Below are 27,064 nucleotides of genomic sequence, written 5' to 3'. Positions count from 1 at the left end.
GTTAAATGCTTTCCACAAATTTAGGAAATTTGAATTTGCCTATTGCCCTTCATCCATGGTTCACCAGATATTGTGAGAGAAAATTGCAAGTAGAGTTTTGCATGAGTGATACTTTCTAAATCAGATTTGTGGACAGAAACATTCTGTCTCATGAAGATTATTACATTTGAACTTGGAATATGCTCAAGAATACTGTGGCAAACCAACATTTAGGATATTGATCTGTATCTTTGTGGGTCCATTCTTTTAGCCTTCTTACATACAAGAGTCACCTGCACTTTTTTTCCTGTCACTTGGGTCTTTGTGCTAGGTAAGAGATTTATGATAAACGCAAGCTAAGTAAGGAGTCAATGCCAAAGAGTACTCTGAGGAAAACCAAACTAGGGATTCCATCTGGACCTGATGACTTATTTGTTCTCAACTCTTTCAGTTGCTACGCTGTAACAGGAATGCCTATCACTAAGTCCTCCATGTGGGAGTCTGTCAGCGGTCAACCAGAGGTACTTTAGTATGATCTTCTTGTGTGAATGAGTGCTTCTAAAAACAAGGTTTGAAATTTCAGCTTTCCCTTTGAGGGGTTCTACAGCCATACCAGATTGGTCAACAAGTAACTGAACAGAAGTCTTTGACCCGCTTAGCAAATTTACATAGGACCAGAATTTCCTCAAGTTTCTGGGAGATCTATTGCTAGTATGACAGTGGGTGTTGTTCCATGCTTTGATCTTTATATAGGCACAGGAATGTCTAATAACTTCTGCCTGTCAACATTTCTGAATTCGTTTTTGAACTGAGATTGCAACTACTCTGCTTCCTCAGAATATTATTAATTTTGGTATTAAACTGCAGTGGGTCTTTTCTGTCCATCATCTACTTAATTTGCATGTACTATACATCTCCAGAGCGCAATTCACAGTTGATTTAAAATTTGCCTATACCCCCGTGTACATCATATGGGAGCTAAATTCTGTCCAGTCATTGTCTAAGTAGGATGCTAACAACTGCTTGTCTACTCTTTCCAGGATAAAAGCTCTCCTGCCCTTCTTGATGGTTTTATTATTGTTAGTAACCCTTGTGACTACATAAGGCCAGTTCAGAGTCATGAGGTCTAAAATATTTATATTGTATATGGGTTGTCGAACTAGCTGCTCAAGATGGTTTTTGGAAAATGTGTTCAGAACTACTTCACAAGATTGTCTACCCTTACCACCTTCGCTGAATCCATAGAAGTCCCAGTCTATACTTTGTAGGTTAAAATCACTTACAGCTATTATGGCGTGGTCGAGATGCTTCCGCACTACTTAAACTTAGTTCTCATTTGTGGCAATTGAACAAGCTTCACAGAAATATGACAACCTTTTTTATCTATATGCAGTTAAAAATAAAGGCTGCTTATGTAACTGAACTCTTTTTCATAAATTAATGGAAATATTGTTATTTCAGCTGTTTAAATTTCCTTCAGTTTTGTAGTGACTAGAATTCTTATAAAACTGAATTAGTTTTTTCTAATATATTTGTGGATGGTATTCCTCCATTTTTGCTACAGATATTAAACATGATTTTTCACAGAACACTGTGTGCATGTTCAAAGAAAGAACACTGAATTGCCTAATGTGATCCATGATCGGTTAGCATTTACGCAAGTATATCATGAAAAGAAACATAAGAATTATGGATGTTACTGTTGAACTTAGGCATTTTTGTAGCTAGACAGACATCACATACTTCAGACATAATTGAATGCTAGGAGAAAGTAGCAAAACGACTGAGAAAGTAGTGACACATCTTGTATCATGTGATTAACACAGTAAATATTGCCACTGTTGACCATTATTCCTGTGTGAAGTGCCACTGCTACACAGTGAACATACATATTAGCTCTCTAGTTGCCAGCAGAATACAGACATTTTCAAACAGACAGGAATAAACTTAATCTGATTAGCTCAAAAATGTAATAGACAGATTGAAAATGGTCATTTTAATGGTAGTGGTATCTGATTATGTGTTTGCAGGAGAAAAGGATAAAGAAATAGCTGGGTGTTTTTCTGATAGCCTGAGCACTGGATTGAAAGCACGTATTTAGCTGAACATTATACTTAGACTTACAGATATTAACAATATTTCATCAAGTGTTGAAACTAAAGATAATTGCCCATCTGTGAACCACTGATAAGCAATAAATCTGCAGTTTAACTGGTGCAGCAAAATTTTCTCATTGTTCTCTCTTCTAAAACTGTCACCACTACACAAGTGCACAAAGATGGAGTTAATTTTCTATTTTACCTTTTTTATATTACACTGAATCCATTTACAGAGGAGGCACTCGATGGTTGTAAGAAATAAGAGAGCCGTGGAACTCCTTTGGGTAAATTGAATAATCAAACCACGTTATACTACCAGTTTGTCACATTTAGCACCAAAGTTTTTACTTGTGGGATTACTTATTTAAAAAAAGTAATATAAGTTCACTCCATTATGAACTTCAGAATTAACCAGTGTTCAAATATCTTTTTAAAACATTCTTCATTTTCATTATGTGTCCTAATCTGCTGTAGAATTTTTTTCCAGTTCTGTAACATGTAGTAGTTTGATCGGCATTATGACAGTCTACATAATAGATTATGTTAAATGGCAATCATAGAGCTCCATGGTTAGTACACAATACCTTCTAAAGATAAAGGCTAGAAGCAAATAAAGAATTCATTGACAACAATTGTTTGGAATATAAATGATATGCATCAGTTGCTTTGTATCTGATATACCCTTTACATTTTTTTATTGTTCTACTTCTCTCATTATCTGAGGAAAAATTTCCCAAATCTGGAAAATGTTGCTGTTTGTGTCAGTATGTGTTGAGGATAATTCGATGAGGTTATTTTGTAATCTGCAGTGAACTGACCCCAGTGGCTTATTTTCCAGCATTTTATGTTAATTATTGCAGTTCTGTAGCATACTTCATGTATGTGTTTCTATTGTTTTATCACAAATTAGAAATAAATAAATAAATAATGCATGATGTGCTGTGAAGTGCACTTGTCTTGGCAAATCCATCAAAACTTTGGATGGAGACTCATGAGATTGCCTACTTTGACTGTATAAGGCAATACAATAGTTCAGAAATTACTAGTATATATCGTAACCAGTCCTTTGTACATGTTTCAAGGTGTAATACCTCAACATGATCTGCACATTTCCAACATGGTCTGATATGGCATTGAGTTGATTGTGAGTAATATTATGGTGTTCTAGTGATAAGTACTAATAACAACAAATAAATAAATAAATAGTAGTAAATCCAGAATGGAATGTAACAATATTATGAAAGGAATAGTTGCTGCTCACCATATAGCGGAGATGCTGAGTCGCTGATAGGCACCACAAAAAGACTGCCAGAAAGTGAGCTTTGTCAAAAATGAACAACATACACTCACACATGCATGCAAATGCAAGTCACACACACACATGACCACAATCTGTGGCAGCTGAAGCCAGACTTCAATCTGGCCAAAAGCTCACTTTCCAGCAGTCTTTTTGCTGTCTATCTGCAACTCAGCATCTCCGCTATATATTGAGTGGCAGCATAATATTAATAAATAAATAGTTGAAGATATAACAAAGTTACTTTAACTTGTAGTATAAACACCATTGCAAATTTCATCAAAATTTTGAGGGAACATTATGTTTCTTTCAGTGTCTTTGTACTTTATTACATATTTACAAAACACTTGTAGAACAATGTTTAGTGTCCCAACCAAAACAAGAAGCTTAGGAATGTATCATTTGAAATAAACCCCTGTGGAATTTTACAAATTGATCCTGTGACATAACTTTATATTTGGACTGTGAACCAACTCTTGTTTGCTGCAAAACAATTTCTCTGAAATTGTTGGCAGTCAATTATTAATGCTAGAGCATGGTAAATAATTATAACGGACAAAATAAGTAGTTGTTACATATCATGTAAGACTTCTTGTAACTTAAAACTAAAACTAAAATGAGAATGTCACCTGCACTACTTAAAATTAGTGACACTTGATACATTTTTTTTAATGACACACTTATTAAAATTTTTGTAGACGGTATCCACATTTCAGTGTTACAAGGAAACAGTCCCTTTATAATGGATTCTGTGTGCATTGATGTTTCCTTTCATTTCACAAATCCATATTTAACAAAACAAGATTTTGTGTGTTCCGTTTGATACACTTTATTGCTATTATATGATGATTAGTTGCTCTTTCGCCATATCTGATAGTGATCTTTTTTTTGGGGGGGGGGGGGGCAGGGGCTGAGAGAGAGAGAGAGAGAGAGAGAGAGAGAGAGAGAGAGAGAGAGAGAGAGAGAGAGAGGGGGGGGGGGGGGGAGGAATTGTTTAATGCATATATCACTTCAAGCCCAGGAGGAAATCTAGAGTATTTGTCTTTTCTCATCATTCTTGACATCTTGGGTATTCTGTAGTTCATGTTCCACATCTATACATTGCTATATTCAGGAAGTACAATTTCAGTGGTTTCTTACATAATTATGTTTCAATATGTGATATCAATAAATTTCATTCGGTGAAAAATGTTTGATTTTTCTGGCATCAGTGTGTTTGCTGACACAAGGACCTGTAATTTTGTGTCTTACATAACAGAATTCATTCACTTCTAGCCTGTTGTTTCTGATTCATTACAAAGGTTATTTTATTTTCCATTAAATTTAATCACATTCTGTCTGTTATTTATCCTTACACAAGATTCTGTGCTGAAAAGGTGCCCATACCATTTAACATTTACTATAAACCTTCATAATTTCAATCAGAGAGGCTATGTGCCTGTGAACCTTCATGTTTCTATTGCATTGTTAGCTCTGTTCTGAGACTTATTTTACTTCCTTCATTGTCTCTCTAACATACAAAGCAACATAGTGGCAACAACTTACATTACCAAGTGTAAGGTCGGAATTACTTCTGTGGTACTTCCACTTTTTCTGAAGGCACGCTGATGTTTGTCTGGTAATGTTAAATTTATCTCAGTATTATTCTAGTCAGAAGTGGAATGTCAAACTGATTATCCAATAGCTTTCACCTTTACTTATTTGTCTTCTTAGGCAGCGCACCCACCAACATAATGTGACAAGCAATGTGATGTCTGCCACAGCAGATACACAGAAACGGTGTGCCAGTCACATGACATGATGCCAGTAGAAGTAATCTGGCACTGTGGCACCTTCAGATAGTGGTGTTCTGGCTTTACTCAGTTTTAGATAACATAAAGCTACAGCCATCTCTGTAGTTAGTTTCTAAGTAAAACTTTTACTCCTTGCACAAAAATTAAAAACCATCATTTTCGGATTTGCATATGTTCTTTGGTGTACAACCTTTCGCATTCAATTTTGGGGAACCTATCGATAAAATTTTTTGATTGTTTCACACCTTACAGTCTGATACAACTGGATAATGAACTGGCTCTCTTTTTTATATTCCTTATAGTTAATTTGATATTTCAAATTTTAGCAAGTACCAAACATAATTTGAAAAGCTTGCAGTGCAAAATGTAATCGCTGGCCAGTTTACATTTGGTGCATTTTAGGTCCTTCCTTGCCACACACAAAATGTAGGTAATGTATCAAAACTGTTTTAACCATACCTCTTTTCAGTTCTGAGTAAATCAGTGATATATTTTAATATTTGACTGTGACAAGCTACGATTTGCCACACTTGACATTATGACCTCATGTTTATGTGGAGTTATGGCTCGTATTTTGCATTCATATATGGTTTATGAAATCAGTTACATTTTAAGTTAACATTGCATTAAGAGTTGTTTTCATTGTAAAACCAGAGGTACACAATCACAGATTAGCTTAGTTAACTACAGGCCGTATACATCAATTTTTCCCATTTGCACTAAGTTTTATCCACAAAACATTCAATAATTGTTTTTTACACATATTGTTGAACAAAATGGCATGTGTCCCAGCAAGCAATGAATGTGAAATGGGATTTTGCTATTGATATAACTAACATATTCTGTGTTCTGGACGTCATCAACTTTGACACATTTACTGCGAAAGCGTTTGAATTCCCATAAACTTGGATGAAAAAATAAGAAATGTCAGCAATAAGAAACAAAGATGCAATGGCAGCACACAATAGTTTCTGAGGAAAGACAAAGTTTTGTCGCTGCTGTGTCAGTCTTCTCATGGAGAGTGAGCAAGTAGCATAGCAAATAGCAGCACAGTCTCGCATTTTTGCACCCTGTGGTTAACTCCAATCTTATGGTGTTTCTTCCATTATCTTTGTTTGTTTGTTGTAGAAGTATGTGACATCAATATTTTGTGATATTATGAAATAGAATGGAATTATTGACAAAAGAAATAAGTATTTCAAATCTTATTAAAAACACTCTTTATCATAATAAATATAAATTCTAGTATTTCACTTACTTTATACAGTGGGTCATTTTTGTCAATGAATTTGTGGCCGAGACATCTGTGGAAATACTGAGAATACATGCAGTTTAAATATTTACCAATGTCGACTCAGTAATTCTAGAAGAAATGAGCTGATTGTTACTGGAAAGTAACTGTATTGGTGACTTAGATGGAAAGCACATCAGGAGTAAAGTGCCTGCTAAATCTGGATCAACAGTCCAGTCTTGTTAGCTATTTTCAGTTGCAGATGTATTATTTTTTTATCAGGTGATGGTGGAGAGTATGACCATAACAGTGATGGAGAGTCTTAAAAGAAGTTAGTTTTAGCGAAACATTGGTAGAACATCTGCTTCCTTTTCCAGAATCTAAAACTTCACTATCATGAAATGCATAATAAGACTACATCCTCATAGACAATTAACTTATGAAAGGAGTATCTTTAACTGTGGATAATCCACAGGGGAAGAGGACTATGGAAAGTTCTTTTGAAATGTTAAGAGTCGAAGATCCTGGTGTAGGATGCTTCATTGAATTGTGACAGGAATAAAATCGGTGTGATAGATCAAGTCATTTGTTTCATATACTTTACATGGATTTATGGTGGTGTATATTATAAGTCATCTGTGCAGCACAGTGTGGACCACCCTACTACGAACTCACATCAAAAGGTAGAAAACAAACAGTGACCTAAAACAATGGTCTGGAATTGAGTAATCCAATCTACAAATTTTTTCATAGCCCAAATGGAGCATTGTCTTGTCAGAATGAAGTACGTTCTGTTATTATGTTAGATCCAGGAAATCAGTGAAGAGATTTGCAGATGTGCTTTATAGAAAGCCATTTTATGTAATACTGTTTAGTTCTGTATATTAATTCTCTCCCACAAACAAATTACATGAATTCCAACTGCATCTATGATATTTCACAAGAAATCATTTCCCACACTTTATTTTGAGCTTTCCTGTTGCTGTATTCAGCACTGCTGTGATGATTAATATATAGATACTTTTACACTAGACAAGGCTGTTCCAGTGCTGCCCCATCTTCAGCTTGCCAATGGGGAAGTGCAGGTTATGTAGGCAACATGCCTGATGGCCCAGTTGTATACGTCCTGCACATGTGCAGTCTGCTTGGCCACACGCTGCCACCTGAGCTTGACTAGTGGACTAAGGTGAATAAGCTATGGCCAGGCTGCAAGACATCCTGCATGTCACATCTGCCTACCTTCTCTCGGGTGGACGTATGGTTTAGAACAGCCTCCAGTAGACTGACAAAAATGAATACTGAAGTCAAAATTGTTCCTCATTTTCCTGGGTACAGAGACAATTGCACAACCAAAGGAGAAATGTTTATAAACTGCAAGTACAGGGTAGCATTTCTCCTGGAAAACCTGGAATTCTCAGGGAATTACATTTTACCTTGGAAAGTCAGGAAAACCACAGGGAATTTCCAGAATTTTGTAAAATCTCAGGGAATTATGTTTTTTAGCATAGCATTGAGATTGAATTTATTGAATTTTGTAAATCATAAATTTTAAAATTGGATATTCATAAAAAACAGAACACCTTTGGAGCTTTATATTCACAGAACATGTGCATTTGTATGTTCTGCAGAAATGATTAGTATTTCAGTCACCTTGGTTCATAACACGTCCTGCTGCCCAGCAGGCACAGGGTCCGCCATAGGCCCTGATAACTTCTTCCATGTGTGATGGCATTGCCATGTATAAAGTGCAAATGGCATCCTGTGGTATAGCATTCATGTTACATTCACCTGGTTCCAAAGTTAATATGTCACACCACTACAATACCAGTTGTTGCACCATATCCCATGCATTTCCAACTGATGAAAAGTCTGGTAATCTGGTGAACCAGGGCAAAAGGCTAACATCCTGTGACACCATGAAGGCACATGTTCATGCAGACCCATGTGGTTGTGCATTGTCTTGCTGAAAAATGACATCTGGGGTGTTGTGCAGAAAGGGTATGGCTACTTGTTGCAGGATGTCTTTCATGTAGATCACACTGGTCACAGTGCCCTGGACATGCACCAACTGTGATTTGTGGTTGTGCCCAATAGCACCCTACATCATATGGCCTTGAGTTGGCACTCTGTCTAGTAGGAATGCAGTCACTATGATGCTGCTCCCCTCGTCTGTGGTGAAACAAATTGCGGCCATCATTTTCAAACAAACAGAACCTGCATTCGTCCAAAAACACTATCTGATGCCAGTCATGTTACTCCAAGCACCATTGCTGTCTAGCATGTTTCTGCACATTCATCAGAGGTAGACGGAGAAGTGGAGAAGGCGTAAATAACCCGTGCTGTAATGAATGGCAACAGACTTTCACACCCTGATTGTATATGATGTGTTAGACTGTTCCACAGTTGTGCTAGAGCTGAGGTGGCTGCAGGCCTGTCCTGCAATGAGGTTCAGGTGACGTGTCGATCTTCTTGGGGGGTGGGTTCAGGGTGGTGCAACCTGACCCATTTCATTGTGTTCTACGGCTTTCCATGAACCATTCTGCACACACCTGTTGCACTGCTGAAACACTTCGTGCCACACTAGCAGCAATTTCCTGGGTAGATGCATCACACTCTCTCATGCCAATAACATGCCTTCTTTCAAACTCACTGATTTGACAGTATGGTTTGTGCATACGTCTGCGAGACTTCCTGCATGTCTGCTTAAGTCACACTGATCCAATGCCTTTGGTTTATAGTGACAACGAGAGCTTCAGGCACATTTTACTGGTTGGTGGTGTTACACTATGATATTGATGTTGACCCTGAACCTGTGGGGCGACATGGCTCAAATGCTAATCATTTCTGCTGAATATACTAATGTACATGTTCTGTGAACATGAACGTCCTATCTCTAGTCATTCAAGGTGTTCTTTTTTTCTGAACATGAGCGTACTTCATATTGCAAAGCATGTTAATTATATTAATATTATTCCGTATAAATTATCAAACCTTGAAAGCTGCAGTTAAACTATTGCCTGTGGCTGGTGTACAGCCCAACTAAGAGGAAAGACAAATCGTTATTATGGTATGCTACATCCCCGCTCACCGTTAATTCATCAGGAGCTTCTTGACGCTATCTTCCTTCTCATATGTGGAATTCTCAGGGACTCTTTTTTTTCCAAGTTCAAGTAGCCACCTTGAAGTAGCACAGACATGGTGCATAGCAAAACGTGGTGCATGCCACATCAGCTGGCAGTGGTGAGAAACGCCATATGATCCAGATTCCGTTATGTCATTTCAGTCTGGTAGGTGCTGTTTCATTAGACTGTGGGTGTTTCATGTAAAGTTACAGGGCTAGATGCATGCCTTGTACCACACTGTGTACCAAGCCAATTGCCAAATAATCCCAGTGGTGCTGTGCATTTGGTAACATGATTAAATATTTTCAGGAAATCTGAGGCTAAGTCTGGTGTCCACATTTTGGTCACCAGATGAAATAACTCTGGTTCATACATTTTCCACTGATTTAAGTAACTCTGACCTGAGACCAAACAGGTCAGAAGAAATTATGTTAGCTTCATTCAGTGCCCCATCAAACTGTAATCACATTTTTTTTCAGCCTCCTCTCCTCCTATCATATTGCTGGATCTTTGTCCTGTCCAAGCTTGTGGTACATCTCTAATAACCTCATTATTTACACATTGTTAATACTAAGCTTCAGTGTTTGATTTATTTATTTATTTATTCATGGGATCTTTGCACTTAGACATGTTTAATGTTCACTTATTTCGAGAGTTTGTTTTTTCCAGCCCGCTCAAGTAAACGTGATGTCTCTTCACTGGGAGTGGCAATTGCAGCTGGTCAGGCTGAAGGGATTGGTGTTTGGAAGATCTCATATATCAGCCAGAGTTCACATCCCAGTAAAATTTTTGAACCGCATGTGTCTGATGAAGGTAAAGAAAAAAATTTTTTAAGTAATTTTACAGTTTTTCCATTAAAATAATTTCACTAAATATTAATAAATCATACACTCCCCGTTAGGTCATTATACTTCAGAGATGAATCATACTTTGTATCTGTACTAAGCAGGGATAAAACCATGTTAGAATGTTGTCAGACACTGCTATGAGCAAACATATTGACTCTAAAGTTCTGGCAGAAGATAAGGTCTTTTTAATTTTATTATACAATTTATTATAAATAGTCGTGGTGGTTGCTTCTTTTGAGTGAGAGAGAGAGAAAGAGAGAGAGAGAGAGAGAGAGAGAGAGACACATGACAACCTATTCTGGGCCAACTACATTGTCCCAGGACTGCAGGCCAACTGGGGAGAGGGTTGTTGTCAGGTGGAATCAGTAAGAGGAGCAAGGAGGTGGGAAGGGTCAGAGAGAAAGGAAGCTGTTGGATAAAAGGGAGTGTGTGCAAGGGAATGGCATAGTTGAACCCACCCTGGTGCAGGCAGATCTGTTGCGTGTGATACATGGTGAAGTGAAGTGGAGTAGAGGTGTGCGTAATACATGATAAAGTGGAGTAAAGGATTTACGGCGGAGTGTGGGAAGGGGGAAAGAACTGAAGAAGAGGGAGATAAGATAGAGAGAAGTCTGAGTTTAGATTAATAAAGTGAAGAAAGAGGTGTGGGGAGGGGGATGGAAGGGATATGAGATAAGGGCCACCAGAGATTGAGGGTAGGAGGATTGTGGTATTGAAAGATATATTGTAAAACCTATTTGCATCTACCTAATTCAGAGACGCTGGTATTGTGGTGACAGCGGGGAATGAATCAATTGTTGCGAGTTGTAAAGCAGCTGTTGAATATAAGCATGTTGTCCGTAGCAGCATGTTCTTTCTCCTGTTGGCCAACTTTATTTGTAGCAGCTATTTGCCCACTGGGTAATCAACTCTTTGCATTTGGCAACAGTTTGGTGATGACTATTAATGCAGCTTACAGCTGGTTGGTGATAATGGTCACATAAGAATGTGCAAATGTTGCAGCAGGGTTGATGTGACATGGCTGAATTCACAGGTAGTCCCTCTGTTTTTTTTCCCATAAATATAATACATACAGCATGTACTAAAGAAATCCCCAAATTATTATTCAAACTTTGATATTCACTGTAAAGGCTACAGGTAGTTGATCACAACAGTGTAATAGTTCATTTAGATACATTTTATTTAAAAAGATATTAAAAATTCATAATTTGTAAAAACTGCCTACATTACACGAAAGTCACAATTCTGTTATTTCTAAAGATGATGTTATCTTTTCTGAAAAGAGTGCAATTGAAAAGTTATCTTTACTAAAGTTATTGGTTTCCAGACTGTTTAAACCTTAGAATCTAATCCTTTGAAAAATATTTTAGCAGCAGCATCGTTCCCAGAGTGGATCGAGGTCCTTTGGTTTGGAGCCAAGTGGAGGATTTCAACCAGAGGCTTCGTCGACTCTGTGACGGTCTTGGTTGCAGATTTCTAGACTTGCACTATTGGGTGGGTAATTGTAGGATGCCCCTAGATAGGTCAGGGATGCACTACTCAAAGGAAGAGGCTACTCGCGTGGCAGAGTATTTGTGGCATGCACATGGGGTTTTTTAGGCTGGGCAGTAGTGAGAGGTGTCCTGATGAACACTCACCAGTCGAAGTGCAGGCAGGGAAATCAGGACATGCTCAGTGTAAAGACACTTCAGCTATCAAGACAATAGCAGTAAATTTTCAGTGTTCGGAATAAAGTTCCTGAATTTACTGCCCTCCAGGAAGTGTGTGGCATGCAAATTATTCTCAGGACTGAGACCTGGCTGAACCCTGAGATATGAAGTTCTGAAATATTTAGTGAGGGTTGGAACATGTATCAGAAAGACAGATTAGACACCGTAGGAGGTGGTGTCTTCATTGCAGTTGCCAAAAATATTGTGTCTACTGAGGTTGAAGTAGGGTGTGATTGTGAAGTTATCTGGACACGTTTAACAGGGCTAGGAGAAATAAAGTTAATTGTTGGGTGTTATTACCTACCACCAGGTTCCACCGTGACAGTTCTAGAATCATTCAAAGGGAGTCTACACTCTGTATCGCGGAAGTACCCGGATCATGTTATATTAGTCAGGAGGCGACTTCAACCTACCTAGTATAGACAGGGATGTCTATGGATTCATTACATGTGGTACAGACAAGCCGTTGTGTGAATTACTTTTGAACACATTATCCGAAAACTGTCTTGAGCAGCTAAATCAACAGCCAAAGCGTAATGGAAATATTTTAGATCTGGTAGCCATGAACAGACCAGACCTCATCGACGGTGTCAGTGTTGAAACAGGAATTAGTGATCATGATGTTGTCATTACAACTATGGTTATGAAAGTTAAAAAGTTGGTCAAGAAGGCTAGGAGAGTATTCTTACTTGAAAGAGCAGATAAGCAGTTGTTAGCATCCCACTTAGGAAATGAATCGACTTCATTTACTTCTGGTACGATGGATGTGGAAGAATTACGGGCAAATTTTAAACACATTTAAACACATTGTAAATCACGCATTGGAGAAGTATGTGCTGAAAAAGTGGGTTACGGATGGAAAAGACCAACCGTGGTTTAACAGTTCAATTCGGAGAATGCTCAGAAAACAAAGACAGTTGCACTCGCCGTACAAGAAAGATCGGGAGAATGAGGGACAGGCAAAAGTTAGCAGAGATTTGTGCTGCTGTAAAAAGAGCGATGCGCGAAGCATACAACCACTACCACCGTCATACCTTAGCAAAAGATTTTGCTGAAAACCCAAGGAAATTCTGGTCTTACGTAAAATCGGTAAGCGGGTCGAAGGCTTCCATCCAGTCACTCACTGATCAGTCTGGCATGGCAACGGAAGACAGCAAAACGAAAGCTGAAATTTTAAATTTAGCATTTGAGAAATCTTTCATGCAGGAGGATTGTACAAACATACCGCCGTTTGAGTCTCATACAGATTCCCATATGGCGGACACAATGATAGGGATTGTGAGGCAGCTGACTAGGTTGAAAATAAATAAATCACCAGGTCCTGCTGGGACTCCAATTCGGTTTTACAGAGAGTACTCTACTGCATTGGCTCCTTACTTAGCTTGCGTTTATCGTGAATCTCTTGCCCAACGTAAAGTCCCGAGCAACTGGAAAAAAGTGCAGGTGACGCCTGTATACAAGAAGGGTAGAAGGACGGATCCTCAAAATTACAGACCAATATCCTTAACACTGGTTTGTTGCAGGATTCTCAAACATATTGTCAGTTCAAATATAATGAATTTCCTTAAGACAGAGAAGATGCTGTCCATGCATCATCGTGGATTTAGAAAGCATCGCTCCTGCGAAACGCAACTCGCCCTTTTTTTCACATGATATCTTGCGAACCATGGATGAAGGGTATCAGATGGATGCCATACTCCTTGGCTTCCGGAAAGCGTTTGACTCACTGCCTCACTGCAGACTCCTAACTAAGGTACGAGCGTATGGGATTGGTTCCCAAATATGTGAGTGGCTCGAAGACTTCTTAAGTAATAGAACACAGTACGTTGTCCTCGATGGTAAGTGTTCATCAGAGGTGAGGGTATCATCTGGAGTGCCCCAGGGAAGTGTGGTAGGTCTGCTGTTGTTTTGTATCTACATAAATGATCTTTTGAATAGGGTGGATAGCAATGCGGCTGTTTGCTGATGATGCTGTGGTGTACGGGAAGGTGTCTTCGTTGAGTGACTGTAGGAGGATACAAGATGACTTGGACACGATTTGTGATTGGTGTAAAGAATGGCAGCTAACTCTAAATATAGATAAATGTAAATTAATGCGGATGAATAGGAAAGAGAATCCCATAATGTTTGAATACTCCAGTAGTAGTGTAGCTCTTGACACAGTCATGTCGATTAAATATTTGGGCGGAACATTGCAGAGCGATATGAAGTGGGACAAGCAGGTAATGGCAGTTGTGGGGAAGGCGGATAGTCGTCTTCGGTTCATTGGTAGAATTTTGGGAAGATGTGGTTCATCTGTAAAGGAGACCGTTTATAAAACACTAATACGACCTATTCTTGAGTACTGCTCGAGCATTTGGGATCCCTATCAGGTCGGATTGAGGGAGGACATAGAAGTGATTCAGAGGCGGCCTGCTAGATTTGTTACTGGTAGTTTGATCATCATGTGAGTGTTACGGAAATGCTTCAGGAACTCGGGTGAGAGTTTTTGGAGGAAAGGAGCCATTCTTTTCGTGAATCACTACTGAGGAAATTTAGAGAAGCAGCATTTGAGGCTGACTGCAGTACAATTTTACTGCCTCCAACTTATATTTCATGGAAAGACCACAAAGATAAGAGAGATTAGGGCTCGTACAGAGGCATATAGGAAGTCATTTTTTCCTCATTCTGTTTGGGAGTGGAACAGGGAGAGATGATGATAGTTGTGGTACGAGGTACCTTCCGCCACGCACCGTATGGTGGATTGCTGAGTATGTATGTATATGTAGATGTAGATCAGTGCCTGCACGAATTTACACTACATAAAATCATTTGTATTTTATGTTAATATATAAAATTCAATAACTATGTATTTTATCATTTTGTAGAAATAGGGTTACAAATGTCTTTAAATAGACATTGTGAACAACACCACAGTCAGTCTGTCCAGGCAGGCTATACAGGGTGGTCCCGAATTCATGGTACAAACTTTAATGGTAGGTGCAGGACATTGTAACAAGGATATATTGTATAGGAATGTATAGTCCCAGGTGACGCGGTGAGGCGTAAACAGGGGAAATAACGGCCGAAAGGAAAACGAAAGATTTTATTGAAATCGTTGTTGACAAGTGTCATGTTTACAGTAAGTGTTCAAAATTGCGTCCACCATGAGCGATACATGCTTGACAGCGTCGGTGCAGCGATTGGCGTACACGTTCAAAGATGCCTGGTATTTCACGCACACCTGCAGCAGCTACAGATATGCGAGCAACGAGATCCTCATCTGAGTCAACTGGAGTCTCATAAACAAGACTCTTAAGATGTCCCCATAAAAAGTAATCGAGGCAAGAGAAATCAGGAGATCGGGGTGGCCAAGGGACTGGTCCACCACGCCCAATCCATCTAGCACCAAACGTGGCATTCAGGTAATTCCGTACAGCAGTGCTGAAGTGTGCTGGCGCTCCATCGTGCTGAAACCACATGCGGTTACGAATGGCGAGCGGAACATCTTGCAGCAGTTCTGGTAACACTTCTTGCAGAAAAATAAGATAGCTTTCGCCACAGAGTCGCGTGGGTAGTAAGTATGGCCCAATCAAAAAGTCGTTCACAATACCAGCCCACACATTAATACCGAAACGTTGTTGATACGCATGTGGACGCGTTGCATGTGGATTATCTGTTGCCCACACATGGGAATTGTGCGCATTAAAGACACCCTCGCGTGAAAATGTCGCTTCATCTGTAAATAGCACATGACCTACGAAATCCGGCTGCAACGCACATTGCTGCAACAACCACTGGCAGAAGTTCACGCGAAGAGGATAATCTGCCGGATTCAATGCTTGTACTTTTTGAAAATGGAAGGGGTGTAAGCGATTTTCATTTAACACTCTGCATACAGTCTGATGACTCACATGTACGTCACGCGCAACAGTTCTTGTGCTTGACTCGGGTCTATCAGCCACTATGTTCAAGATGCGTTCTTCCAGTCTTGGAGTGCGTACAGCTCTTAATCGACCAGCGTCATGTCTGTTGACGTCGAACGTACCTGTTTCACAAAGTTGACGATGTAACCGTTGAAAAATTCTATGATCCGGCATTCGTCGATTAGGATACTCCGCGCGATACATTCGTAACGCAGCTCTGGCGTTACCATTTGCACGGCCGTACATGTAATGCATGTCTGCTTTTTCTGCATACGTAAAGTCACCCATCGTCTACGGCAGCACAATTGTGAATGGCGCTTGTCCCTACTGCGATACATCATGTTCATCTACTGCCCTCTACCGGCAGTGACACCAACCGATCACTCCATTTCTCTTTCCCCTGTTTACGCCTCACCGCGTCACCTGCGACTATACATTCCTATACAATAAACCCTTGTTACAATGTCCTGTACCTACCATTAAAGTTTGTACCATGAATTCGGGACCACCCTGTAGTAATGCACTTTCAGAGGTATACAGGGTGTTACAAAAGGGTATGGCCAAACTTTCAGGAAACATTCCTCACACACAAAGAAAGAAAATATGTTATTTGGACATGTGTGTGGAAACGCTTACTTTCCATGTTAGAGCTCATTTTATTACTTCTCTTCAAATCACATTAATCATGGAATGGAAACACACAGCAGTACCAGCGTGACTTCAAACACTTTGTTACAGGAAATGTTCAAAATGTCCTCCGTTAGCGAGGATACATGGGTCCGCCGTCCATCGCATGGAATCCCTGATGCAGCCCTGGAGAATGACGTATTGTATCACAGCCGTCCACAATACGAGCACCAAGAGTCTCAACATTTGGTACCGGGGTTGCGTAGACAAGAGCTTTCAAATGCCCCCATAAATGAAAGTCAAGAGGGTTGAGGTCAGGAGAGCGTGGAGGCCATGGAATTGGTCCGCCTCTACCAATCCATCGGTCACCGAATCTGTTGTTGAGAAGCGTACGGACACTTCGACTGAAATGTGCAGGAGCTCCATCGTGCATGAACCACATGTTGTGTCTTACTTGTAAAGGCACATGTTCTAGCAGCACAGGTAGAGTATCCTGTATGAAATCATGATAACGTGCTCCATTGAGCGTAGCTGGAAGAACATGGGGCCCAATCGAGATGCTACGTACTGATGTGCTTGATGCTAGTACTGTAGAGCAGTGAGTCGCATGTCAACACAAGCACCGAAGTCAACATTACCTTCCTTCAATTGGGCCAACTGGCAGTGAATCGAGGAAGTACAGTACATACTGACAAAACTAAAATGAGCTCTAACATGGAAATTAAGTGTTTCCGGACACATGTCCACGTAACATCTTTTCTTTATTTGTGTGTGAGGAATGTTTCCTGAAAGTTTGGCCGTACCTTTTTGTAACACCCTGTATAATTGCCAACATGTGTGATGTATGTGCAATAAAATATGTGCTGTTGTCATTGATTCAAGTTCAGTAAGATATTTATGAAAAATTAGCAATAAGAACAGTTTATTGAGTATGGACAGTTCATCATAGCACTTCTAAAATTTTGTTAGATTCTTTGTAATCTGTGACAGTACTGATCTGTTGTGTTAAAAGTATATGAAAGCTGATTGAGTACATAAATTTGAAGATCCACTTTGAGAGAATTGTGTAAAGTTATTTAAAGCTCACTTAAAACTCTCAGCAATTGGCAGCTGGACCATAGGAGAAGATTACAGAACACAATTGAAAGCCCAGTAAACACACAATATAACTGTGCCAAGATTGAAAGAGGACATACTGGGGGGAGGGTGCATAGCCAGGTCTTGCACTTTTGACCCATATGGCTAGGAATTGGGAGGTGGTGTGGCACAAGGATGACAAGGATATTTTGTGAGTTGGGTTGACAGCAGACTACTACTATGAGACACATGGAAAAGATTTTGGGAAAGATGCTACTACTGTTAGAGCCTGATGAAAGTTAGTTGAAGTCCTAACTGAAACAACTTAATCGCACATCCTTATCCATTGTCCAAAAGCCCAGCTGTTATCAGTCTCGCTTGCATGCCTGTTGACCTCTCGGAGCCTAAACCGTATTGGAGAGTCCAAATGAAAGGAATTATCCTTTCATTATATGTATTTCACACAGTGTTTTTTGATATCATTTCAATCCTTATGCTTCCACTGCTTTGACTTCAGTTTTTATGCAACATGCGAATAAATTCTGGAAGCTTCTGCTCGAGTGCATTTCAGATTAGTTGGCTTCAATGGCCACCAGGGATGTTTAAATTACATATTACAGCACCTTTCCAGTTGTGTAAGTTGTAACTTAACAGTATGCAGTACTAGGTACACTCAGTTTGTGATCTTTCAGAATAATATACTGTTATTTCTGGATAATTGTGCTTTCCACCCAGGAATGACTAGGAAAAGTGTGTGGTAGTGTGATTTTAAATTTGTACAAATTGTAACTGCATATTTGCTACATGTTTACTTCTGAGCATTTTCCTGAATTCTTAATATTTTTAGCTGTAAATTACACATGTGTCCTACACCTGAGGTTACTACATTCACATACGTTCATTTCTTGTTATAAATGCTGGTATACATTCAGTACAGTAGTGTTATTAGTTTTCATGAAAAACTGTAAATAGTAGTAGCTGTCTTGCATGTCAAAAGAAACTAGTAATACTTCAGCATCTGTGTGAAAGAAACTGAAAGATGATTCCAGCTTAGTTTTTGGGTTTCTTAGTGAAAATTACTTCTTTCGTATTTGTAAATTTACAGAATTTAATTATTGTTTTACTTACATTACTCATAAATGCAGTATGCTAAATATAACTCCCTTGCATCAATTTAACTAAATAATCCTGTCTTGGCTGCCTCTTGTCTCCACTTAGGCTTGGTGACTAATGTTGTTTGTTACCATCAATTTCTCCAGTCCACACACTCGGAAACTCCTGTAATAAATACTAAAACACAGTGGCCAATTCCCAGAAAATTTTTTTCAAAGTTTTAACTGCACTTTACATACTAGTTTAATGAATGCCTGAACTTGGATAAAAATAGCTCATTGGCAGTACACTTCATTTTTAATCTGCTGATCTTGGTTGAATCCCAGCTTCCATATCCCCCCCCCCCCCCCCTTTAGTAATTATTTCAAGGATTTTTTAGAAAAATGAATAACCAAAACTATCTGACTATCTGAATGAAATCATTAATGATTTTAATTTATATTTGATGCGACTGTTTGTTAGATCAAATGAAATGACAAAGTTAATATTGTATTTTAAAATAGTTAGGTAATAGAAAATCCATTTTTAGAGGAGAAGTAAATATTAATGCAATACTGTTGTCATTAAAAAGTCGTCAGGTTTTTAACTATTATTATACGTGAATAGGAGCATGTTGTTCATTAGAACCCTTATTTAACATGTTTATTCTGTGGAAGAGTTTAACTGCTCATCTGTTACTACCAAAAGCATTTGTTTGTTTGCAAGATGCAACTGGTAAATTCGGTTCTCAAGTTCAGCACACAGTGAATGAATATTGTCAAAGATATACAGATGTCATCAAAACCTGGAAAGCTAATAACTGGATTGTTCATTGACTTCCTTAACCATTGTCTGATGCCTTGTGTCAAGAAAGGAAGCTTCTGTTGATTACTGACTCTTGGAGTGGCCAAACAAAGCCAAAATTATATGATCAGGTTTTCCAAGATGAGAAAAAGTCACCAATGTGCATGATTAAAGTGATGCCTCCAAAATGTCCTCATGTTTAGTCTTGTGATACCTACTTTTATCAGCAAATAAAAAATCTTATAAAGCATATACAAAAATATTATGAAAAGGATAATTGGTACTCACTATATAGCTGTGATGCAGAGCTGCAGATAGGCACAAAAAAGACTGTCAAACATGTAAGGCTTGGGCTCAAAAGACATGCACACGTGACCACATTTTCTGGATGCCAATACCAGACCTCAGCAGCCAGAGACTGTGGTCAATGTGTGCAAGTTCTCTCTCTCTCTCTCTCTCTCCCCCTCTCTCCCCCTCTCTCCCCCTCTCTCTCTCTCTCTCTCTCTCTCTCTCTCTCTCTCTCTCTCTCTCTCTCTCTAGCAAACGCAACCCAGACACCTGACTGCAGCCTAAGGCAATTGAAACCACACAATATCAATCTTAACTCGTTTCCTTGTGCCTAACGAACAGTTGCATTATGTATAAACTAAAATCATTAATGATTTCATTTATGATAGTTTTTGTTATTCATTTTATTTAAAAACCCTTCTGGTTATTACCAAATGGAAAAAAAAAATTTGGTTGAAGCTCAGATTGAATCCAGATCAGCAGGTTAAAAATAAAGTGTTGTGAGCTATTTTTACATGAGTTGTGGTGTTCATTAAACTAGTATATATATATAGTGTGGGTAAAACTTTGAAACCTTTTTTCTGTGGATTGGCTGGCCTGTGCATTTTACTACTGCTAGAAGATAACACTCTTTAGGTAAACTGAAAGCCACACAAGCCTCACTTCAATCTAAATTTCCCAAGTCATGCTCTCCCCTTGTAGAGTTGAAAATAATAAAGAAGAAACCTAGAACACCTAGTATTACATTATTTTTAATGTGTAATGAACAGCAGCAATGCAGTCGGATGTAATATTATTATAATGTTTCTAACTACATGGCTTTCTGAACTTAATTTTTTTTCCACAGAACGGGACCATAGATACAACAAATGGAAAATGGCAGTTCAGAGAAGCCTAGGATGGGTCACAACAAAGAAATCTGTTGCAATGACAGGTTTGTATCTGTACTCCTATTCAAAAGAACCAAATCAAAATATAAGCAGAAAGTGAAAAGTCCTCAGCCTTGCAGAGGAAGACATTGGTATCAATATGTTTTGTTATGTTGCACAATAACAAAAGTCAATTGTCAACTCGAGTACCTCAGTTTTAGATGATTGTAGTAGTGTTGTCTTTGTTCTATGCAAGTGGGTAATTGGAATACTGTAGTGTTATCAAATTGTGATCTTTCTTATATTCTCAGTGTCATTGATTAGTGGTGTATGTTTGGATGTTTAACCAAGTAGTTGATTCTATTCTTCTGTATGATATTCTGACAACTGACCAAATCGTCTTCAGGTTCTGTTGTTGTTGTTGTTGTTGTTGTTGTGGTCTTCAGTCCTGAGACTGGTTTGATGCAGCTCTCCATGCTGCTGTGTCCTGTGCAAGCTTCATCATCTCCCAGTAATTACTGCAACCTACATCCTTCTGAATCTGCTTAGTGTATTCACCTCTTGGTCTCCCTCTACGATTTTTACCCTCCACGCTGCCCTCCAATGCTAAATTGGTGATCCCTTGATGCCTCAAAACATGTCCTACCAACCAGTCCCATCTCCTTGTCAGGTTGTGCCACAAACTCCTCTTCTCCCCAATTTTATTCAATAGCTCCTCATTATATATGTGATCGACCTATCTAATCTTCAGCATTCTTCTGTAGCACCACATTTCGAAAGCTTCTTTCTCTCCTTGTCCAAACTATTTATTGTCCATGTTTCACTTCCATACATGGCTACACTCCATACAAATACTTTCAGAAACGACTTCCTGACACTTAAATCAATACTCGATGTTAACAAATTTCTCTTCTTCAGAAACGCTTACCTTGCCATTGCCAGTCTACATTTTATATCCTCTCTACTTCGACCATCATCAGTTATCTTGCTCCCCAAATAGCAAAACTCCTTTACTATTTTAAGTGTCTCATTTCCTACTCTAATTCCCTCAGCATCACCCGACTTAATTCGACTACATTCCATTATCCTCGTTTTGCTTTTGTTGATGTTCATCTTGTATCCTCCTTTCAAGACACTGTCCATTCCATTCAACTGCTCTTCCAAGTCCTTTGCTGTCTCTGACAGAATTACAATGTCATTGGCGAACCTCAAAGTTTCTATTTCTTCTCCATGGATTTTAATATCTACTCCAAATTTTTCTTTTGATTCCTGTGTTGCTTGCTCAATATACAGATTGAATAACATCGGGGAGAGGCTAAAACCCTGCCTCACTCCCTTTCCAACCACTGCTTCCCTTTCATACCCCTTGACTCTTCTAACTGCCATCCAGTTTCTGTACAAATTGCAAATAGCCTATCGCTCCCTGTATTTTACCCCTGCCACCTTTAGAATTTGAAAAAGAGTATTCCAGTCAACATTGTCAAAAGCTTTCTCTAAGTATACAAATGCTAGAAACATAGGTTTGCCTTTCCTTGATCTTTCTTCTAAGATAAGTCGTAAGATCAGTATTGCCGCATGTATTCCAACATTTCTATGGAATCCAAACTGATCTTCCCCGAGGTCGGCTTCTACCAGTTTTCAACACCTGCTTTCTTTGGGACTGGAATTATTATATTCTTCTTGAAGTCTGAGGGTATTTTGCCTGTCTCCTACATCTTGATCACAGATGGAAGAGCTTTGTCAGGACTGGCTCTCCCAAGGCTGTCAGTAGTTGTAATGGAATGTTGTCTACTCCGGGGGCCTTGTTTCGACTCTGGTCTTTCAGTGCTCTGTCAAACTCTTTACGCAGTATCGTATTTTCCATTCCGTTTCATCTTAATCTACATCCTCTTCCATTTCCATAATATTGTCCTCAAGTACATCGCCCTTGTATAGACCCTCTATATACTCCTTTCACCTTTCTGCTTTCCCTTCTTTGCTTAGAACTGGGTTTCCATCTGAGCTCTTGATATTCATACAAGTGGTTCTCTTTTCTCCAAAGGTCTCTTTAATTTTCCTGTAGGCAGTATCTATCTTACCCCTAGTGAGATAAGCCTCTATATCCTTACATTTGTCCTCTAGCCATCCCTGCTTAGCCATTTTGCACTTCCTGTCGATCTCATTTTTGAGACGTTTGTATTCCTTTTTGCCTGCTTCATTTACTGCTTTTTTATATTTTCTCCTTTCATCAATCAAATTCAATATTTCTTCTGTTACCCAAGGATTTCTACTGGCCGTCGTTTTTCTACCTACTTGATCCTCTGCTGCCTTCACTACTTCATCCCTCAAAGCTACCCATTCTTCTTCTACTGTATTTCTTTCCCCCATTCAGTCAATTGTTCCTTTATGCTCTTCCTGAAACTCTCTACAACCTCTGATTCTTTCAGTTTATCCAGGTCCCATCTCCTCAAATTCCCACCTTTTTGCAGTTTCTTCAGTTTTAATCTACAGTTCATAACCAATAGATTGCGGTCAGAGTCCACATCTGCCCCTGGAAATGTCTTACAATTTAAAACTTGGGTCCTAAATCTCTGTCTTACCATTATATAATCTAGTATCTCCAGGGTTCTTCCATGTATACAGTCTTCTTTCATGATTCTTGAACCAAGTGTTAGCTATGATTAAGTTGTGCTCTGTGCAAAATTCTACCAGGCGGCTTCCTCTTTCATTTCTTAGCCCCAATCCATATTCACCTACTATGTTTCCTTCTCTCCCTTTTCCTACTGTCGAATTCCAGTCACTCATGACTATTAAATTTTCATCTCCCTTCACTACCTGAATAATTTCTTTTATCTCATCATACATTTCTTCAATTTCTTCGTCATCTGCAGAGCTAGTTGGCATATAAACTTGTACTACTGTAGTAGGCATGTGCTTCGTGTCTATCTTGGCCACAATAATGTGTTCACTATGCTGTTTGTAGTAGCTTATCCGCACTACTATTTTTTTTTTTTTTTTTTTTTTTTTTTTTTTTTTTTTTTTTTTTTATTCTGTTTTTGTTCTGTTAGCTGTGTTGTAATGTGTGCTCACTGCCCTGACTCCAAACAAACAACTCCATGCTAATACCTCTGGTCCATAGATTTCAAATGCTGTCAGACAAGAAGAATCTCTACTAAGCATTAAAACACCTACTGTTAGGGTTCTGAACGACTGAGTGCTAGGACTGACAAATTGAGTAGCCTTTTCATTCAAAATCAACAGTGCCTGAGGAAGCGGCGACGCATCATGGCACCAAAGCAGTGAGGCCATGATAGGTCGCTGGAGCTAGCTGGTACCGCATCTGTACACACAAGTCATCTAATTTTACATCTACAGCTATACTTTGCAAACCACAGTGAGGTGCATGGCAGAGGGTACAACCCGTTGTACCAGTTATTAGCGTTTCTTCCCATTCCATTCAAGTATGGAGCGCAGGAAGAATGATTGTCTGAATGCATCTGCAAGTGCAGTAGTTATTCTCATTTTATCCTCATGATCCCTAAGTGAGTGATACATGGGCGAATGTAGTACATTCATAGAGTTGTCATTTAAAGCTAGTTCTTGGAACTTTGTTAATAGATTTTCTCTGGATAGTTAGTGTCTATCTTCAACAGTCTTAGAGTTCAGTTCCTTCAGTATCTCTGTGATACATATATATCTTTCTGCTTGCTTAGTTGTCTTTTGTACTTTGTTAATCATCGTTGCCACAACTGCTTCATGCTTAATGATACCAATTTCAATTAGGGCATCCTCAAAGAGGTCAGGTCTGTTTGTTGCCATTAAATCCAATGTATTTCCATTGTGAGTGGGGTTCCTAACGATCTGTTGTAGGTAGTTTTCAGAGACAGCATTTAGTGTTTCACAGGCTGTCTTTTCATGCCCACCACTAACAAAACTGTAATTTTCCCAATTAATTGTTGGATGATTAAAGTCTCCACCAGTGATTACAGTATGATTGGGGAACTTAACGTACAAGTGAACTGAGGTGTTCTCTGTAGTTTTTGGTTACATCAGGAGATGGGTCTGGTGGATAACAGAAGGAGCCAGTTATCATTTTATGCCCACCCCTGATATGACTCTTGCTCAAACAGTCTCAACATGCAGCTTCAACTTCTATCTTGTTGAATTGGAATTTCATGCCTACAGTGACAAATAAACCATCTACTTTTCCCATTTGCGTATCCTTTTGATATGCACCTAAATTTTTCCCAAAAATCTCAGTGCTATCAATTTCAGGTTTTGTCCATCTTTGTATACCTAGTATTATGTGAACTTCACTTCTTCTCATAAGCACTTCAATCTCTGACACTTCGTTGTGACTGCTTCGGCAGTTTACGATTAGGATTTTAATACTCTAAACTGTGGGAGCCATTTCTTTCAATCTTACACTGATACTTCTGGGTTTCCTGCTGTTGTTATCTGGATTGGATTGGATCGGATCGAGAGTCACCAACCTAAAAATGTGTGTGTGTGTGTGTGTGTGTGTGTGTGTGTGTGTGTGTGTGTGTGTGTGTGTGTGTGTGTGTGCGTGCACGCGTGAGCGAGCCAGCTACCTGAATAGCAGCCTCTGATGCGTAGTGCACACCTGACTCATTTAGGAGGACTCTGCGCATACGTGAATCTGGCAGCTTCTGGTTGCCAGAAGAATTTTTCTGGCAAGTGTCTGGTTACTTGTTGCTACTGCTGATACAGCTAACAGCTGCCCTTCAAGCAGCCACATGGAACCAATGACCCAGTTTCTGCACCTCTCCCCTTGCCTCAAAACAAACATCCAGCATTGCTCTACCGATTTTGATTTTACTTACTGATAAAGAGATAGAAACTTGTACTGTCAGAAGCCAGTTAAAATGGCTAAGGTAACATATTTTGTCTTCTGTTTGCTGCACAAACAGAACACAACAAAAATCTAAGAAAGAGAAATGTAGTAAAATAAAGTGACAATTGTAGCATTAAATGTGAACAGGGCCACCAGTTAAGTACCTCTGACTATGGTACCATTATGCAGAGCCTATCTTCATAATTGAAGCATGCTTAATTGCTGGTATTCAACTCAGTATTGCCAATCTGAATGCAGGTGGCAGAAATTTAGGCAGAAATTTAATATTTGCCCGACAAGGGGAACAGAGAGACAGTAGCATAAAGTTCCTAATTAACACATTTTCACAGTCATGGATTAAATACTAACTTTCTCCATAGTGAAAGCAGACATTTCACAGATCAAGAAGCATATTACTTTCTCCAACTTATATCTATCAAAATGCTCAAAAGAGCAAAATTAGAGAATTTTAGAGGCGTACAGAGCAATACCAACAATTTTTCATCACACACACACACACACACACACACACACACACACACACACACACACACACACACACACACACTCACTCAACATATGGAAAAGGAAGAAGAGAAACTGCTTCTGCTACATAGTGAATCCCACACCACATGCTATATGATAGTTTGTAGAGTACAGACGCAGATGTGGGAAAAAAAATTTCATGCTCATTTAATATTTATTAATTTTCATTTACAGAGGTAAAAATGAAATAATGGAAACAGGCAAAGACTTATTGTTTCAAAATCATACTTTTTATTGTACAAAAACTCTTCAAGACTGGAAAATTATGCTGTGCTTAAGGACACATACTGTCCATTAATTTTTCAGTCTTTTTGTTACACCTGTATGAAAATGTTAAGATCTGTTGTGTCTTAAAGTGATTTATTTGGCGAGTTTAATTTTTGTCTGAATTTTTCAGATGAACGATATCGACTCCTTGCTTCGATTCCAGCAAGCCTTTTCCTCATGACAAGTATTGGTTTGCTCGTCCTAGCCAGGGAACTTGGCAGATGACATCAAAGCCGACAGTTATGCCTTTGCAGATACTATGAATCTTTTATGTAGTGCCAGTGTCTTTTTTCCCATCTGTAGCTGTTGCATGACAGTAAAGGTTGTTATAATTTTTTGTACATTCAGCCACTATTGTACATATTTGCTGTTAAATTTTGAAATTTTATTTTTATGTTTTTAAATTATTGATGAAAAATAAAGTCTTTACTCAGTTATAAGTATTTTATACAATAAAAGTCCCAGCACACATACTAAAAAAAAATCTTCTTTTACTGCAGCAAAAGTAGTGTAAAAAAGTTGAGTCATACACTGGTTATTAGGCTGCATAGCATTATCTACATCTACATCTACATTTATACTCCGCAAGCCACCCAATGGTGTGTGGTGGAGGGCACTTTACGTGCCACTGTCATTACCTCCTTTTCCTGTTCCAGTCGCATATGGTTCGCAGGAAG

At 38.9% G+C, this 27,064-nt stretch overlaps 1 protein-coding gene across 1 annotated transcript in view; it reads left to right on the top strand.

Annotated features, from left to right (window-relative positions):
• Nucleotides 1–26,795, top strand: part of LOC124774905 (glycerol kinase-like) — a gene marked incomplete in the record, with an annotated part of 266,395 nt that extends 239,600 nt beyond the window's left edge. Inside the window, 3 exon segments of the mRNA XM_047249576.1 lie at nt 10,191–10,334; nt 20,719–20,805; nt 26,518–26,795. Coding sequence (XP_047105532.1) covers nt 10,191–10,334; nt 20,719–20,805; nt 26,518–26,612 — 326 coding nt within the window.
• Between the last annotated feature and the right edge of the window lie 269 nt (nt 26,796–27,064).

The sequence above is a fragment of the Schistocerca piceifrons genome, chromosome 2, assembly GCF_021461385.2.
Source record: "Schistocerca piceifrons isolate TAMUIC-IGC-003096 chromosome 2, iqSchPice1.1, whole genome shotgun sequence".
Lineage (NCBI taxonomy): Eukaryota > Metazoa > Arthropoda > Insecta > Orthoptera > Acrididae > Schistocerca > Schistocerca piceifrons.
Note: the sequence above shows the minus strand (reverse complement) of the source record. Positions and strands in the feature narration are given on the sequence as shown.